At 41.6% G+C, this 16045-nt stretch overlaps 1 protein-coding gene across 13 annotated transcripts in view; it reads left to right on the forward strand.

Annotated features, from left to right (window-relative positions):
• Positions 1–775: 775 nt before the first annotated feature.
• FBXL2 (F-box and leucine rich repeat protein 2) overlaps positions 776–16045 on the forward strand; it is an 86982-nt gene continuing 71712 nt past the window's right edge. For 9 of the 13 annotated variants that reach the window (XR_012334540.1, XR_012334539.1, XR_012334541.1 and 6 more), the window contains exon 1: positions 862–4287. Coding sequence is in view for 8 of the 13 variants with exons in the window: in XM_073810957.1 (XP_073667058.1) it covers positions 4022–4287 (266 nt within the window). In the remaining 5 variants the exon portion in view is untranslated. The other 4 variants (XM_073810958.1, XM_073810961.1, XM_073810968.1 and 1 more) reach the window with 4 other exon arrangements.

A 16045-nucleotide genomic window follows, 5' to 3' on the forward strand; every position in this document is an offset into this window, starting at 1 on the left:
AGACTAAAATATAAGCAGTGGTTATATCAAGTGCTGAGATTTGGTGTGGTTTTATTCTTTTTAATTCGTTATTGTTTAAAATGTCTCCAGGACTTCCCCGGTGGCACACAGGTTAAGAATCTGCCTGCTAGTGCAGGGGACACAGGTTCGAGCCCTGGTCCGGGAAGATCCCACATGCTGCGGAGCAACTAAGCCCGTGCGCCACAGCTACTGAGCCTGTGCTCTAGAGCCCGTGAGCCACAACTACTGAACCCGTGAGCCACAACTACTGAGCCCACGTGCCACAACTACTGAAGCCTGTGCGCCTAGAGCCCGTGCTCTGTAACGAGAGAAGCCACCGCAGTGAGAAGCCTGTGCACCACAACAAAGAGTAGCCCCGGCTCACCGCAACTAGAGAAAGCCCGCGTGCAGCACGAAGACCCAACGCAGCCAAAAATAAATAAATAAATAAATTTAAATAGATAAATAAAATGTCTCAAATAATCATGTGTTACCTGTGTAATCAAGGTAACTTAAATAAGGTTTCTTAAATAAGGTAAGTCCATAAAGGCCTTTCCCATCAGGTCCGGGTCATCTGTCAGGTGAAGGATGTCAAGGTGATCAGGGTGATGAGGGACAGATGCAAAGGCGGAAAGCCAAAGAGGCCCCGCCCAAGAGCCGAATCGTGGGGGGCGGGGGGCGGTCCAAAGGGCACCGCCCCTGCGCGTCATGTGCTGTCCGGCAGCCAATGGCCGCCTCTGAGCCCACCTAGGGGACGGGGCGGGGCGCCCAGTTGGCGTCACCAGGACAACGGGCGTTGCCGGCGCCGTGTGACTCTGGGCTGTGGGCGCGCCTGTGGCTCTTCGGCCATGGTGAGTTTGGGGCCCTCGCAGCCCGGCCGCCTGGCCCTTCCCCGCCCGGGCTGCGTCGCAGGGCGGCCGCATTCTGGGCTGGGGCGGGCGGCGCCGGGGTCGCAGAGAGGCCGGGCTGCGGCCTGCGGGGCTCCCGGGCAGGGCAGGACTGGGCGGACCCGCGGGAGGGGGACCCCTTGGAGAGCCGGAGCGCCCGCCCGCTGCCCAGGGCCGCGTTCTCACCTTTGAGTGCCTGGCTGGGACCCCCAACCGGCCGGTCGCCGGACAGCGTGACGCTGTTTGGCCCCGGCGAGCCTAGGAAGCCACTCAGAGAGGGTGTGGTTAGAAAAAAATAAAAAAGGATATGTATGAGTATCATATGCCATATATATTCATACCAACGCTATATTGTAGTCTACGTGCTTCCTGTCTTGTTTCTATGCAGTTATGTTAGTAATATACAAATAGGTATTTCTTTGAAATTCATTCTGACAGGGTTTTTAGCATGTGGAAATTTAAATGTGTAATTTGGGAGATTCCTCCCTCCTTTTTAAAAATGGGACATTAAGCTGGAGTTTTTTCGTGCATGCAGCACCCTTACTCAGGGATTCAATTCATAATTAGTGCATGGTAAACGTCTTAAATCATTACCTTTATTCAATAAACTTGAGAGTGAATGGACATTCCCACCTGGTCCCCATTAACACGTTTTTTAAAAACCTAACCTGAAGACTCAGCTCAGATATTGGCTTGAATAGGCAGGATTCAGGGAATTGCCAACCAGATGTGTGAATTCTCCAGAAGCCTCCAAAGGGTGTGAAAGAAGAGAGGGGCTGGATTCTCTGCTTGGGGACACACCTTTGGTATAGAATATTTGAGAGGGAGTGGGGGTGGGGAATAAGAAAATGCCTAGTTCGAGAAACAGTTTCTGTAACTGTTCGTAATTCCGTGTAGATTTGCTCCTTATCTGCAGGGGTTAGTGGAAGAGCTAATAAGCTGAGGATGCAGGGTGCTCCCCAAGTGGCAGTCAGCCTTCTGGAGAGAGAAACTGCCCATTGGAATCCTGGCTAGCTCTGTGTTTTCTTAATAATTAAGGTAGTAAGGGAATGTGGATGATCTGTGTCTCATTGACTCTGGAAAAACAACCGCCAGGTGTGTGGCCTGTTGATAGCAGGAAAAAAAATCACCCACAAATTAACAGCAGTGCCTTCTTTATTTTGTGTATGTTTCTTTCAAATTCTGAATTGCTTTAAGTGAAAATTAATGGAGCCAGCAAGAGTTTCAGGAAATGAATTTTACAAAAATCTGTTTTAAATGTTGCAGTGCCTTGCTTTTACATGTTATCTGTGTGAAAAGCCGTTATGATTATAGGAAGGAGAAAAAGAATATTCAGGAGTTACATATTCACAGCTTTCTCTCTGAAGTCTCATATTCCTCCTGTTGTCCATTTTCCTTTTCTTCTCCTTTGTCTACCCCTTGCATCCTGACCCACAGTCCACCTTGATTCACTATTGTAAATTTTAGAGTTTTATTTACTCTAAAATAAAAGCATTTTATTGTACTTATGTACTAGTGGTTGCTTTGCTAAACTTAGAAATGCTTTGCTTTTTGTATATCTTTAAGCATTAAGAATTTAATTCATGGAAGGGATTTAATTGGGTGTAAGGTGATGTCTGGGCTCCAGGGGAAAAGGGGAATGGCTGGTATAGCAGTGGGGATGAGGAGGCTGCTTCTGTAGTCCCCCAAACTGTATTCGAGATCATAACATAACCCTTCATTAAATGCTTGAATCTAAACATACAGCTTTAGCATTTGATATTTATGACTTTGCACATGAATTTTGGAACTCTGCTTAGCTATTTCTCAATGAAAGTTTCTTCAATTAAGCCACTTGTTTCTATTGCCTTTAAATAATAATGAGAGCTGACATTTATTGTGTGCATTTTATGTGAGACATTTTTATAAGCACCTTACGTGTCTTAATTAACCATCACAACCACCTTATGAGGAGAATACCTTTCCCCATTTGAGAGGTGAGGAAATTGAGGCACAGAGAGGTAAAGTAACTTGCCCCAGTCACCCAGCCAGATTTCAAAACCAGGCGTCTTGTCTCAGAACCTGCTTATGGGACTTCCCTGGTGGCGCAGTGGTTAAGAATCTACCTGCTAGTGAAGGGGACACGGGTTCGAGCCCTGGTTCGGGAAGATCCACAAGCAACTAAGCCCGTGTGCCACAGCTACTGAGCCTGCGTTACCACAACTACTGAAGCCCGTGTTCCTAGAGCCCGTGCTCCACAACGAAGAGTAGCCACCGCTCGACACAACTAGAGAAAGCCTGTGTGCAGCAACAAAGACTCAATGCAGCCATAAATAAGTAAATTAATTAATTAAAAAAAAAGAACCTGCTTATGGTTTTGGATTATAATGTATAGTGTATCGTTATATGTTCCTCAATGTATATGCTATTTATATGTTATGAAATTAGTTTTCTCTCTTACTTGGATTTTAATGTTTTGAGCACTTATGTATACAAACACTTACTTGTATTTTGTTGTTCTTGGCACTGGACTGGACGCTGTAGAACAGAGTAGGCACTCCTAACCTTCTCTCCTCTCCTCTTTCACACAGATGAGATGAAGAGGCATCAGTGAAGACAGATTATTGGATTAGGGTTCATACTCATGGCTGTAATAGCATTTAAAGTTTCTCCTGTCATTTCAGTTTGTGCTCAGGAATTGGCACCTGCTTTTGTGAATCACAAAGACCAGCTTTTTTTTTTTTTTAAATTTTATTGACATGTAGTTGATTTGCAATGTGGTGCCAATCTCTGCTGTACAGCAGAGTGACTCAGTTATACACATACAAACATTCTTTTTTTTAAATATTCTTTTCTATTATGATTTATCCCAGGAGATTGGATATAGTTCCCTGTGCTATACAGTAGGACCTTGTTGTTTATCCATTCTATATATAATAGTTTGCATCTGCTAACCCCAAACTCCCACTCCATCCCTCCCCTAACCCCCTCCCCGCTGGCAGCCACAAGTCTGTTCTCTATGTCTGTGAGTCTGTTTCTGTTTTATAGATAGGTTCACTTGTGTCATGTTGTAGATTCCACATATAAATGATATCATATGGTATTTGTCTTTCTCTTTCTGACTTCATTTAGCATGATAATCTTTGGTTGTATCCATGTTGCTGCAAATGGCATTATTTCATTCTTTTTTTTTTTTTTTTTTTTTTGCGGTACGCGGGCCTCTCACTGTCGCGGCCTCTCCCGTTGCGGAGCACAGGCTCCGGATGCGCAGGCTCAGCGGCCATGGCTCATGGGCCCAGCCGCTCCGTGACATGTGGGATCTTCCCAGACCGGGGCATGAACCCGTGTCCCCTGCATCGGCAGGTGGACTCTCAACCACTGCACCACCAGGGAAGCCCTATTTCATTGTTGTTTATGCTGAGTAAGTAGTATTCCATTGTGTATATGTACCACATCTTCTTTATCCATTCATCCGTCAGTGGACATTTAGGTTGTTTCCATGTCTTGGCTATTGTGAGTAGTGCTGCTATGAACATAGGGGTGCATGTATCTTTTTGAATTATAGTTTTCTCTGGGTATATGCCCAGGAGTGGGATTGCTGGATCATATGGTAATTCAATTTTTAGTTTTCTGAGGAACCTCCATACTATTTTCCACAATGGCTGCACCAACTTACATTCCCACCGACAGTGTAGGAGGGTTCCCTTTTCTCCACACCCTCTCTAGCACGTGTTATTTGTAGACTTTTTAATGATGGCCATTCTGAGCGGTGTCAGGTGGTACCTCACTGTAGTTTTGATTTGCATTTCTCTAATGATTAGTGATGTTGAGCATCTTTCCATGTGCCTACTGGCCATCTGTATGTCTTCTTTGGAGGAATGTCTATTAAGGCAGTGGTCCCCAACCTTTTTGGCACCAGGGACCGGTTTCATGGAAGACAGTTTTTCCACTGGGGTGGGGGGTGCAGTGGGATATGATGGTTCAGGCGGTAATGCGAGTGATGGTTAGCGGCATATGAAGCTTCGCTCACTTGCCCGCTGCTCACCACCTGCTGTGTGGCCCCGTTCCTAACAGGCCACGGACCTGTAGTTGTCCGCGGCCCGGGGGTTGGGGACCCCTGTATTAAGGTTTTCTGCCCATTTGTCTTTTTTTAAAAAAGATTTTTTTGATGTGGACCATTTTTTAAAGTCTTTATTGAATTTGCTACAATATTGCTTCTGTTTTATGTTTTGTTTTTTTGCCCACGAGGCATGTGGGAATTGTAGCTCCCTGACCAGGGATCAAACCCGTACTCCCTGCATTAGAAGGTGAAGTCTCAACCACTGGACTGCCAGGGAAGTCCCCTTCTGCCCATTTTTCGATTGCGTTGTTTGTTTTTTTGTTGTTGAGTTGTATGAGCCATTTGTATATTTTGGAGATTAAGCCCTTGTTGGTCTCATCATTTGCGAATATTTTCTCCCATTCCGTAGGTTGTCTTTTCTGTTCTTTCTTTCTTTTTTTTTTCTTATGGTTTCCTTTGCTGTGTAAAAGCTTTTAAGTTTATTAGGTCCCATTTGTTTATTTTTGTTTTTATTTCTATTGCCTCGGGAGACTGACCTAAGAAAGCATTGGTATGATTTATAAGACCAGCTTTTAATGTAAAGCCATTTAGAATTGGGTGATGAAACTATTTTTAAAAGTAAAATTTTATTTTCTGAGATTTTTCCTAATAAAAAATTTCACATTTTAGTTGTATATGCTAAAACTTTATAAAAAGACATCAAATAACTATTTAAACTTTAATTCGTATGGATTAAAATATATGTTGGGATACCTCTTGTCATCAGGTTTTTGTTATTGCTTACCACTTTAGCTTGTAAGGCAGATTTATTTTTTGGAAATAATAAAATAACGTATCATACAGTTTTCCCATTTTAATTCATTTTATTTGGATTTTCTCCCTATTTTGGCCTTTCCTTTCTGTATTTGCCTGTGGTTAGGACTTCTCAGAGGAGTTGAGAAGCACAATAAAATATATTTTATTTTACAGGCAGTTTTGGTCTCTTTGCCATCACATGGTATAGTTAAGAGGGATTATATAATGAGATCTGTGTTAATAGATATTACAAGACGTTTCTCTATGTATTAATTTTTCTACTTGTCAAAATTTGGTCTCGCTTTTGGCTGCACTGGGGTGGGGACACATAATTTTTAGTAATTATAACAATAACTCGCTTTCATGGAACCGTTCCACTGTGCCCAGTTTTAGGCTGATCACTTCACGTTTATCTCATTTAACCCTTCTAACATCGCTATGAGATTAACATCATTGTACCCACTTAACAGGCCTAGTTGATTAGGCAGTTTGCCCAAGGTCACATAGTTGGTGAGTGGCAGAGCCAGGATTTGAACTCAACTAGTCTGTCTCCAAAGTCTGATGTCTTAACCATTGCACCATGGCTTCTTCCCAAACTAAAGATTGTACCCAGTGCCTGGCATGAACATACTACCCCAAGAATAAGAGTCTTGGTGTCTTGTCAGCTGAGCCAGCAAGCTCTTTTTCTTTTATGACAGACTCTCTATTATGATGTTGTGTAATGACATCCTGAAGAATTTACTTGGGGTTTTTTTTTTTTTTTAATAACAGTACAGCCCACCAAAGCTCAGATATGGGCAGCCATAGGTTGGGCTACACTTTTACTTCTGCCTTCCCTGCCTCATTTTGTGTCTCACCTCTACCCTGTGTAGTGTCTACCTCAGCCGCTGCCACTTCCAGCACTGGGGTGGTTGGAGCAGAGGGGTCTGGGGAAGCAGAACAGGGCAGTCATTGGGAAAGCTTTTGTGGGGTCACACTCATGGTTCAAACCCAGCTTTTCCAGTTCTCAGTGCTGCCCGTGTAATTGTGTCTTTCTATTAAATTTTCTGTCTCATGGTTTTCTAGCCAGCAAATGTTTGTCCCACTATATGCCAGTCACTGTTTTAGGTAGTGGGTATCCAGTAGTGAATGAAACAGGGAAGCCTCTGCCCTCATGGAGTTTATGTTCTAGCAGTGGGAAGACAGATAATAAACATACAGATAAGGTGGTGAAGAGTGCTTTGGAGAAAAAGAAAGCTGAGTAAGAGAAAGGAAGTTTTGCAGGATGGGTGAGTGGATGAGAAGTGGGAGGACTTGCTTTTTATGTAGGTGGAAGGGAAGGCCTCTCTGATAAGGTGACATCTGAGCAGAGGATATGTCATGGGAATGCCTAGAGAAAGACCATTTCAGGAAAGGACACAAGTGTAAGGGTCCTGGGGCACTGCCTGGTGTGTTGGAGAAACAGCAAGGAAAACAGTGAGGCTGGAGTGGAGTAAGACGTGGCAAGAGGGAAGACCAAGGTAGTCAGTGAAACCAGATCACCTAGGACTTATAAGCCATTTAAAGGAGTTTGCCTTTTCCTGTGAGGGAAGGGGAAATGATTCGTAAAGTTTAAGAAGAATGACAGAATATGACTTATATTTTATAAAAGGACCATTCTGTCTGCTATGTGGAAAATACATGTGGGGTAGGAGGGAGGGGAGAAAGGACAAGAACAGAGGAGACCAGAGAGGACATTATTATGGTGCAGTCATCCATAGGATTGGCTGTGGAATAGAAAAGAAAAGGAAGTCAAGGATGGTTCAGTGATTTGAGCCTGAGCAATAGGAACAGGTTGTCATTTGCTGAGATGAAGACTATGGGAGGAGTAAATTTAGAGTAGGAATGAAGAAAGGAGTTGGTTTTGGACTTGATAAATTTGTGACCCTTATTAGACATCTAAAATTGAAAGGCACCTAAAGCCACACAGTTATGTTTTCAGAAACAGTGGGATATTTTAAAAACACAAACTTAATTGAATCTTGAAATAATTAGATTTGGAAGAGACTTTTGAGTTTCTCTAGTACAGTCCTTTCATTTTACAAATTAGAAATACTGAGAGGTTAAATGCCTTCCCCAGAGTCAAATAGCCCTTACTACCTGTTGTGCAGTACAAAGAACCCTAGACTTGGAGTCAGGAGATACAAGTTTATACTGTAGTTTTTCTGGGGTTTTTTTTTTTTTTTTTGGTTGTTGCTTGTTTGTTTTTAATGCTAAACCTTGAGCAAGTCATTTATCTGCTCCAAGTCTGTTTTTCTTCTATCAGAATGGATAATAAAGACTTCCACTTTCTGTTAGGACTTGGAAAGTTGCAAAAATTAGACATTGCTGTTTCTACCCTAACAGTGGGAAAAGATAGAGAAGCTAGAAGATCACAGTTCTTTAAAAACCCTCTAGAGAGCTGAGGACACAAAGAAATCTAAATGAATTAAAATCCAGGATGTAATGTGCCCTTCCCAGAAAAAAGGAGACACATAGGTAACTTTCATCCGTGGTGGGGACAGCAGGAGGAAGAAGACTCTGCTATAGACAGCTTGGAGAAATCAGCCAAACTTTTACTGCATGGGGGCTGGAGTGACATTTGGAACCCTGAGGAGCCCCAGCTGCAGAGCTAGGCTGCACCTACCTCTCTTTCCCATGGGCCTTCACTGAGTACATGGATGTAGACCTGTGCTGGAGGCTGGGGCCAAGGGAAGAGAGCTGAGAACATCCTTGTGGTGGGCGGAGCCTTCTGAAGGCTTGGGGCAGGGCAGGAGAGTAGCAGAAACCTCTCTGAGGCGGTAGGGGCTTTCGCCAAATGTAAGGCAGGGCCACAATGGATGGGGCCCAGGGGAGAGCTAAGAAATGTCCCTCTATGGCTATCCAGGTTTTCAATCAGGACAAGGCAAAAGGCTTTCAGACGGTGGAGTTAGAGTAACAGGGCAGAGAGAGAGCTCCTTAAGGAATGGACAGTAGAGGGTGCCTCTGCAGAGCAAAGTACTCCCCAGCTGGTAGCCAGAATGTAAAACAGAGAGTGCTCACTAGCAGCCTGGTTGTACAGCTCAAAGAGATCTAGTGCTCAGATCCCAACTTCTCTTGAAGGTGAGCTTCTGATGTCACCCTAAAAAAATTTTAAACCATTCTTGAACTGAATCTGACTAATGCTACAACAAATCTGAAACCCAGGTCAACTAAAGATTAAAAGGATTCAATACCCACCCCCGTGCCCCCACCCCCCAGCAACCTAATTGAAGGAGGAACTGCCCTTTATGGAGGTAAATTGCTTTAAAAAAATTGAGGTGTAATTGACATATAACATACTAGTTTAAGCTGTACAACAGAATGATTTGATATTTGTATATATTGTACAGTGATCACCACAATAAGTCTAGTTAACATCTGTCACCATACATAGTTAGAGAATTTTTTTTCTTGTGAGGAGAATTTTTAAGATTTACTCTTCTAGCACTTTCAAATATGCCATACAGTATTAACCACTATAGTTACCATGCTGTATATTACATCCCTATGACTTATTCATGTTATAACTGGAAGTTTGTACCTTTTGACCTCCTTCATCCATTTTGCCCACCCTCCCATTCCCCACCTCTGGAACCATAAATCTGTATATATATGAGCTCATTTTTTTTTATGATTACACATATAAGATCATTTGTCTTTCAAAGTGTTTGTCTTTCATTGTGTGACTTATTTCACTTAGCATAATGCCCTCAAAGTCCATCCATGTTGTTGCAAGTGTGAAAATTTTCCTTCTTTTTTATGGTTGAATAATATTCCATTGTATATATCTACCATATTTTCTTTATCCATTCATTTATCGATAGACATTTCAGTTGTTTCCATATCTTGGCTATTGTACATAATGCTTCAGTGAACATAGGAGTGCCTATATCTTTTGAAACAATGTTTTTGTTTTCTTCAGAAAAATACCCTGAAGTGGAATTCCTGGATCGTATGGTAGTTCTGTTTTTTAATTTGTTGAGGAACCTCCATACTGTTTTCCACAGTGGCTGCATCAATTTACATTCCTACCAACAGTGCATAAGGGTTCCCTTTTTTCCACATTCTCACTAATACTTGTTATTTGTTGTCTTTTTGGTAATAGCCATTCTGACAGGTGTGAGGTGGTATCTCATTGTGGTTTTGATTTGTCTTTCCCTGATGATTAGTGATGTTGAGCACCTATTCATGTACTTGTTGGCCATCTGTATGTCTTTGGAAAGATATCTACTTAGATCCTTTCTCCATCTTTTAATTGGATTTCTTGTTGGATATTAACTTCTTATCAAATATATGATTTGTAAAATCATTCAGTAGGTTATATTTTCATTTTGTTGATGGTTTGCTTTGCTGAGCAGAAGCTTTTTAGTTTGATGTAGTCCAACTTGTTTATTTTTGCTTTTGTTGCCTTTTCTTTTGGTGTCAAGTCCAAAAAAATCATCTCCATAACTTATGTCAAGGAGCTTACAGCCTGTTATTTTCTAGGAGTGTTATGTTTTCAGATCTTACATTGAAAGCCTGTCAACCATTCTAAGTTAATTTTTGTGTATGGTATAAGACAGGGATCCAGTTTCATTCTCTTGCATGTGGCTGTCCAGTTTTCCCAGCACCATTTATTGAAGAGACTGTCTTTTCTCCATTGTATATTCTTTCTTCCTTTGTCGTAAGTTAATTAACTATAAGTGTGTGGGTTTACTTCTGGGCTGTCTATTCTGTTCCATTGATCTGTGTATCTGTTTTTCTACTAGTACCATACTTTTTGATTACTCTAGCTTTGTAGTATACTCTGAAGTCAGGGAGCATGATTCCTCCAGCTCTGTTCTTCTTTCCCAAGATGGTTTTATTTATTCGAGGTCTTTTGTGTTTCCATACAAATTTTGAGATTATTTGTTCTAGTTCTATGAAAAGTGCCCTGGGTATATTTTGATAGGGATTGCATTGAATCTATAGATTGCCTTGGGTAGTATGGTCACTTTAACAATATTAATTTTTCCAATACAAGAATACAAGGTATATCTTTTCATCTGTTTGTGTCATCTTCAGTTTCTTCACCTTATAGTTTTATAGTCTTAATGTCTTATAGTTTTCTGAATACAGGTCTTTTATCTCCTTAGGTAGGTTTATTTGTAATTATTTTATTCTTTTTAATGAGATGGTAAATGAGATTGTTTCCTTATCTTTTTTTTTTCTTATAAGATTTAATTTTATTTATTTTTGGCTGTGTTGGGTCTTCATTGCTGCACGTGCACTTTCTCTAGTTGTGGCGAGTGGGGGCTACTCCTTGTTGCAGTGCGTGGGTTTCTTGTTGCAGTGGCTTCTCTTGTTGCGGAGCACAGGCTCTAGGTATGCAGATTTCAGTAGTTGCAGCATGCAGGCTCAGTAGTTGTGGTGCATGGGCTTAGTTGCTCTGCGGCATGTGGGATCTTCCTGGACCAGGGATTGAACCCATGTCCCGTGCACTGACGGGTGGATTCCTATCCACTGCGCCACCAGGGAAGTCCCTGTTTCCGTATCTTACAGTTTGTTGTCAATGCATAGAAATGCAACAGATTTCTGTATATCAGTTTTGTATCCTGCAACTTTACCAGATTCATTAATAAGCTGTAGTAGTTTCTGGTGGCATCTTTAGGATTTTCTACACTTAGTATCATGCAAACAGTGACAGTTTTACTTCTTCCTTTCCAAATTTGGATTTATTTCTTTTTCTTGTCTGATTGCTGTGGCTAGGACTTCCAGTACTCTGTTGAATAAAAGTGGTGAGAGTGGGCATGTAATTAACCCACCTAAATGCTTTCAGCTTCTCACCATTGAGTATGATGTTAGCTGTGGGTTTGTCATATATGGCCTTTAGTATGTTGATGTATGTTTCCTCTAGGCCCACTTTCTAGAGAGTTTTTATCATAAATCAGTGTCGAATATTGTCAAAAGCTTTTTCTGCATCTGTTGAAATAATCATATGGTTTTTATTCTTCAGTCTGTTAACGTGGTGTATCACATTGATTTTGAAGATATTGAAAAATTCTTGCATCCCTGGGATAAATCCCACTTGATTATGGCATATGATTCTTTTAATGTATTGTGGGGATCAGTTTGCTAATATTGTGTTGAGGATTTTTGCATCTTGTTCATCAGTGATATTGGCCTGTGATTTTCTTTTTTTGTGATATCCTTGGTTTTGGTATCAGGGTGATGCTGGCCTCACAGAATGAATTTGGAAGTGTTCCTTCCTCTGCAGTTTCTTTTTTTGGGGAGGGAGAATAGTTTGAGAAGGATAGGTGTTAACTCTTATGTAAATGTTTAGTAGAATTCACCTGTGAAGCCATCTGGTCCTGGTCTTTTCTTTGTTGGGAGTTTTTAAATTACTGATTCAATTCCATTACTGGTAATTGGTCTGTTCATATTTTCTATTTCTTCCTGGTTCAATCTTGGGAGATTGTACATTTCTAAGAATTTGTCCATTTCTTCTAAGCTGTCCATTTTATTGGCATATAGTTGTTTGATCACTGTTGTCTATGATCCTTTGTATTTCTGTGGTGTCACTTGTAACTTCTTTTTCATCTCTGATTTCATTGGGTTTTCTTGATAAATTTGGCTAAAGGTTTATCGATTTTGTTTATCTTTGCAAAGAACCAACTTTTAGTTTCATTGATCTTTTCTATTTTTTTAGTCTCTATTTCATTTATTTCTGCTCTGATCTTTATGATTTCTTTCCTTCTACTAACTTTGGGTTTTGTTTGTTCTTTCTCTAGTTCCTTTAGATGTAAGTTTAGGTTGTTTGAGATTTTTCTTGTTTCCTGAGGTAAACTTGTATTGCTGTAAACTCCTCTTAGAACTGTTTTTGCTGCCTCCCATTGGTTTTGGATCATCGTGTTTTCATTTTCATTTGTCTCTAGGTATTTTTGATTTCCTCTTTGATTTCTCTAATGATCCATCGGTGGTTTAGTAGCATATTGTTTAGCCTCCATGTGTTTGTGTTTTTTGCATTTTTTTCCTTGTAGTTGATTTCTAGTCTCATAGCGTTGTGGTTGGAAAAGATACTTGATATTATTTCAGTTTTCTTAAATTTACTGAGGCTTGTTTTGAAGCCTAACATGTGATCTATTCTGGAGAATGTTCCATGTGCACTTGAAAAGAATGTGTATTCTGCTGCTTCTGGATGGAATGCTTTTTATGTATCAGTTAAGTCCATCTCGTCTAATGTGTCACTTCAGGCCAGTGTTTCCTTATTGATTTTCTATCTAGATGATCTGTTCATTGATGTAAGTGAGGTGTTAAATTCCTCTACTATTATGTTACTGTTGATTTCTCCTTTTATGTCCGTTAATATTTGCCTTATATATTGAGGTGCTCCTGTGTCGGGTGCATATATATTTACAATTGTTCTGTCTTCTTCTTGGATTGATCCCTTGATCTTTGTAACAGTCTTTATTTTAAAGTATGTTTTATCTGATAAAAGTATTGCTATTCCGGCTTTTTTTTGATTTCCATTTGCATGGAATACCTTTTCCATCCCCTCACTTTCAGTCTTTTGTGTCTTTAGATCTGAAGTGAGTCTCTTGTAGGCAGCATATATATGGGTCTTGTTTTTGTATCCATTGAGCCACGCTGTGTCTTTTGATTGGAACATATAGTCTGTTTACAGTTAAGGTAATTATTGATATGTATGTTCTTGTTGCCGTTTTGTTGGTTGTTTGGGGTTTGTTTTGTCTTTTTCTTCTTCTTTTGTTCTTCTCTTGTGATTTGACTATTTTTAGTGTTATATTTGAATTCCTTTTTTTGTGTGTATATCTATTTTTGATTTTTGTTTTGTGGTTACCATGAGATTTTTATATAGCAATCTATATATATGTGATTAAGTTGCTGATCTCTTACTTTCAAATGCGTTTTAATAACCCTGTCTTTGTACTCTTCTCCCCTCACGATTACTGTTTTTATATTATATCTTTTGTCTAATTGTTTCATGTATCCCTTAACTGCTTAGGTGATTTTGATAGTTATTTTACTACCTTCGTCTTTTAACCTTCCTACTCACTTTATGCGTGGATGATTCCCTACCTTTACTGTGTGTTGGCCTTTACTGATGAGCTTTTTCATTTCATAATTTTCATGTTTCTCATTGTGGCCTTTTCTTTTTTCACCAGGAGAAGTTCCTTTAATATTTATTGTAAAGCTGATTTGATGATGCTGAACTCTTTTAGCTTTTGCTTGTTTGTAAAGTTTTTGATCTTTCTATCAAATCTGAACGAGAGGCTTGCTGGGTAGAGTATTTCTTGGTTGTAGGTTGCAAGTTCTTCCCTTTCATCATTTAAAATATATCATGCCACTCCCTTCTGGCCTGCAGGGTTTCTGCTGAAAAATCAGCTGATAGGCTTATGGGAGTTCCCTTGGATGTTATTTGTTGCTTTTCCCTTGCTGCTTTTAAGATTCTCTCTTTAATTTTTTGGTCGTTTTAATTACAGTGTGTCTTGGTGTGTTACTCTTTGGGTTAATCTTGTATGGAACTCTCTGCCCTTCCTGGACTTGGATGACCGTTTCCTTTTCCAGGTTAGGGAAGTTTTCACCTGTTAATTCTTCAAATATGTTCTCAGCTCCTATTTATCTCTCTTCTCCTTCTGGGACCCCTATAATGTGAATATTTGTGCACTTGATATTGTCCCAAAGGGCTCTTAAACTGTCCTCATTTCTGTTTGTTCTTTTTCCTTTTTTCTGTTTAGTGGCAGTGATTTCTACTACTCCATCTCTCAGCTTGCTGATCCATTTTTCTGTATCATTTAGTCTACTGTAGATTCCTTCTAGTATATTTTTTATTTCAGTTATTGTGTTCTTCATCTTTCTCTTGTTTTTTATGTTTTCTCTTTGTTAAAAACTTTTAACTTCTTACTCTGTGCATCCATTCTTGTCCTGAGTTCTTTGATCATCTTTATGATCATTACCCTGGACTCTTTCTTGGGTAGATTGCGTGTCTCCACTTCACTAAGTTCTTATTCTAGGGTTTTATCTTGTTCCTTCATTTAGAACATGTTCTTCTGTCACCTCATTTTGCCTAAGTTGCTGGGGTTTTTTTTTTTTTTTTTTTTTTGCGGTACACAGACCTCTCACTGTTGTGGCCTCTCCCGTTGAGGAGCACAGGCTCCGGACACGCAGGCTCAGCGGCCATGGTTCACGGGCCCAGCTGCTTTGTGGCATGTGGGATCTTCCTGGACCGGGGCACGAACCCATGTCCCCTGCATCGGCAGGCGGACTCTCAACCACTGTGCCATCAGGGAAGCCCCGCTGTTTGTATTTTTATGTATCTGGTGGGTTAATTATGTTTCCTGACCTTGGAGAAGTATTCTTCTGTAGGAGATGTGCTATGCACCCTAGCAGTGCAGTCCCCTATCATGGCCAAACTGTATGTTCTAGCAGTGCCCCCTATGAGGGCTGCATGTTTCCTTCTGTTGTGGCAGGCTGACTATGTGGACAGTCTGGTAGCCTTGGTTGGCCCCTACTCCGGTTGGTTGCCAGACCATGCTTTGGCCGTGTTTTGGGAGGCTGTTGGCTACTGGTTGGTGGAGCCTAGTCACGAGGCAGCTGACTGCTGTACCCCAGGGGGCCCTGGGGCTAGTCCTGGCTCACTGGTGGGTGGAATCAGGGTCCAGAAAACTTTGGGGCTGTTGCCCACCTACTGATGGGTGAAGCCAGGTCTTGGGATTAATGCCGGACTACTAGCAGTCACAGTTGGGTCCTGGAGTCTGGCTGTAGTGCCCAGGGATCACAGAGCTGGTGTCAGATAACTGGTGTGTGGGGGTGGGGGGTGGGGGCGTTTCCTGACACAGTTGAGTATGGGGTCCAGGGTGTTGGGAAGCTTGTTTTGGCCTGCTAGTGGGAAGGATTGGGGCCCAGCTGGTCCCAGGGTAGGGTCTGGCCTGCTGTGGGCAGGCTGGGTCTGCAGGCTGTGGGATTGTGCCTTTCTTACGTATGGTGCCTGCCCCCTGGTGGGTGAGACTCGTCCAATGGCTAGAGCAGCCTTCTGGGAGGGCAGGGCTGGTGCCTGCACATTGGTGGGTGGAGCTGGGTCCTAGCCCTCTGGTGGGCAGGGCCATGTTCAGAGGCAGGTGTGGGCTCAGGAAGTTTTAGGCAGCCTGTCTGCTGATAGGTGGGGTTGTGTCCCCATCCAATTAGTTGCTTTGCCTGAGGCATCCCAGCACTGGTGCCTACAGGCCGTTGGATGGGCCAGGTCTTGGTGCTAATGAGCTAGAGGGAGGGTTCCACAGTGGTGCCTGGCAGCACCATTGTCCACGCAGTAGAAGGAGCTCCCAAGATTGGC

This window comes from Tursiops truncatus, chromosome 10 (assembly GCF_011762595.2).
Source record: "Tursiops truncatus isolate mTurTru1 chromosome 10, mTurTru1.mat.Y, whole genome shotgun sequence".
In the NCBI taxonomy this organism is placed as follows: Eukaryota; Metazoa; Chordata; class Mammalia; order Artiodactyla; family Delphinidae; genus Tursiops; species Tursiops truncatus.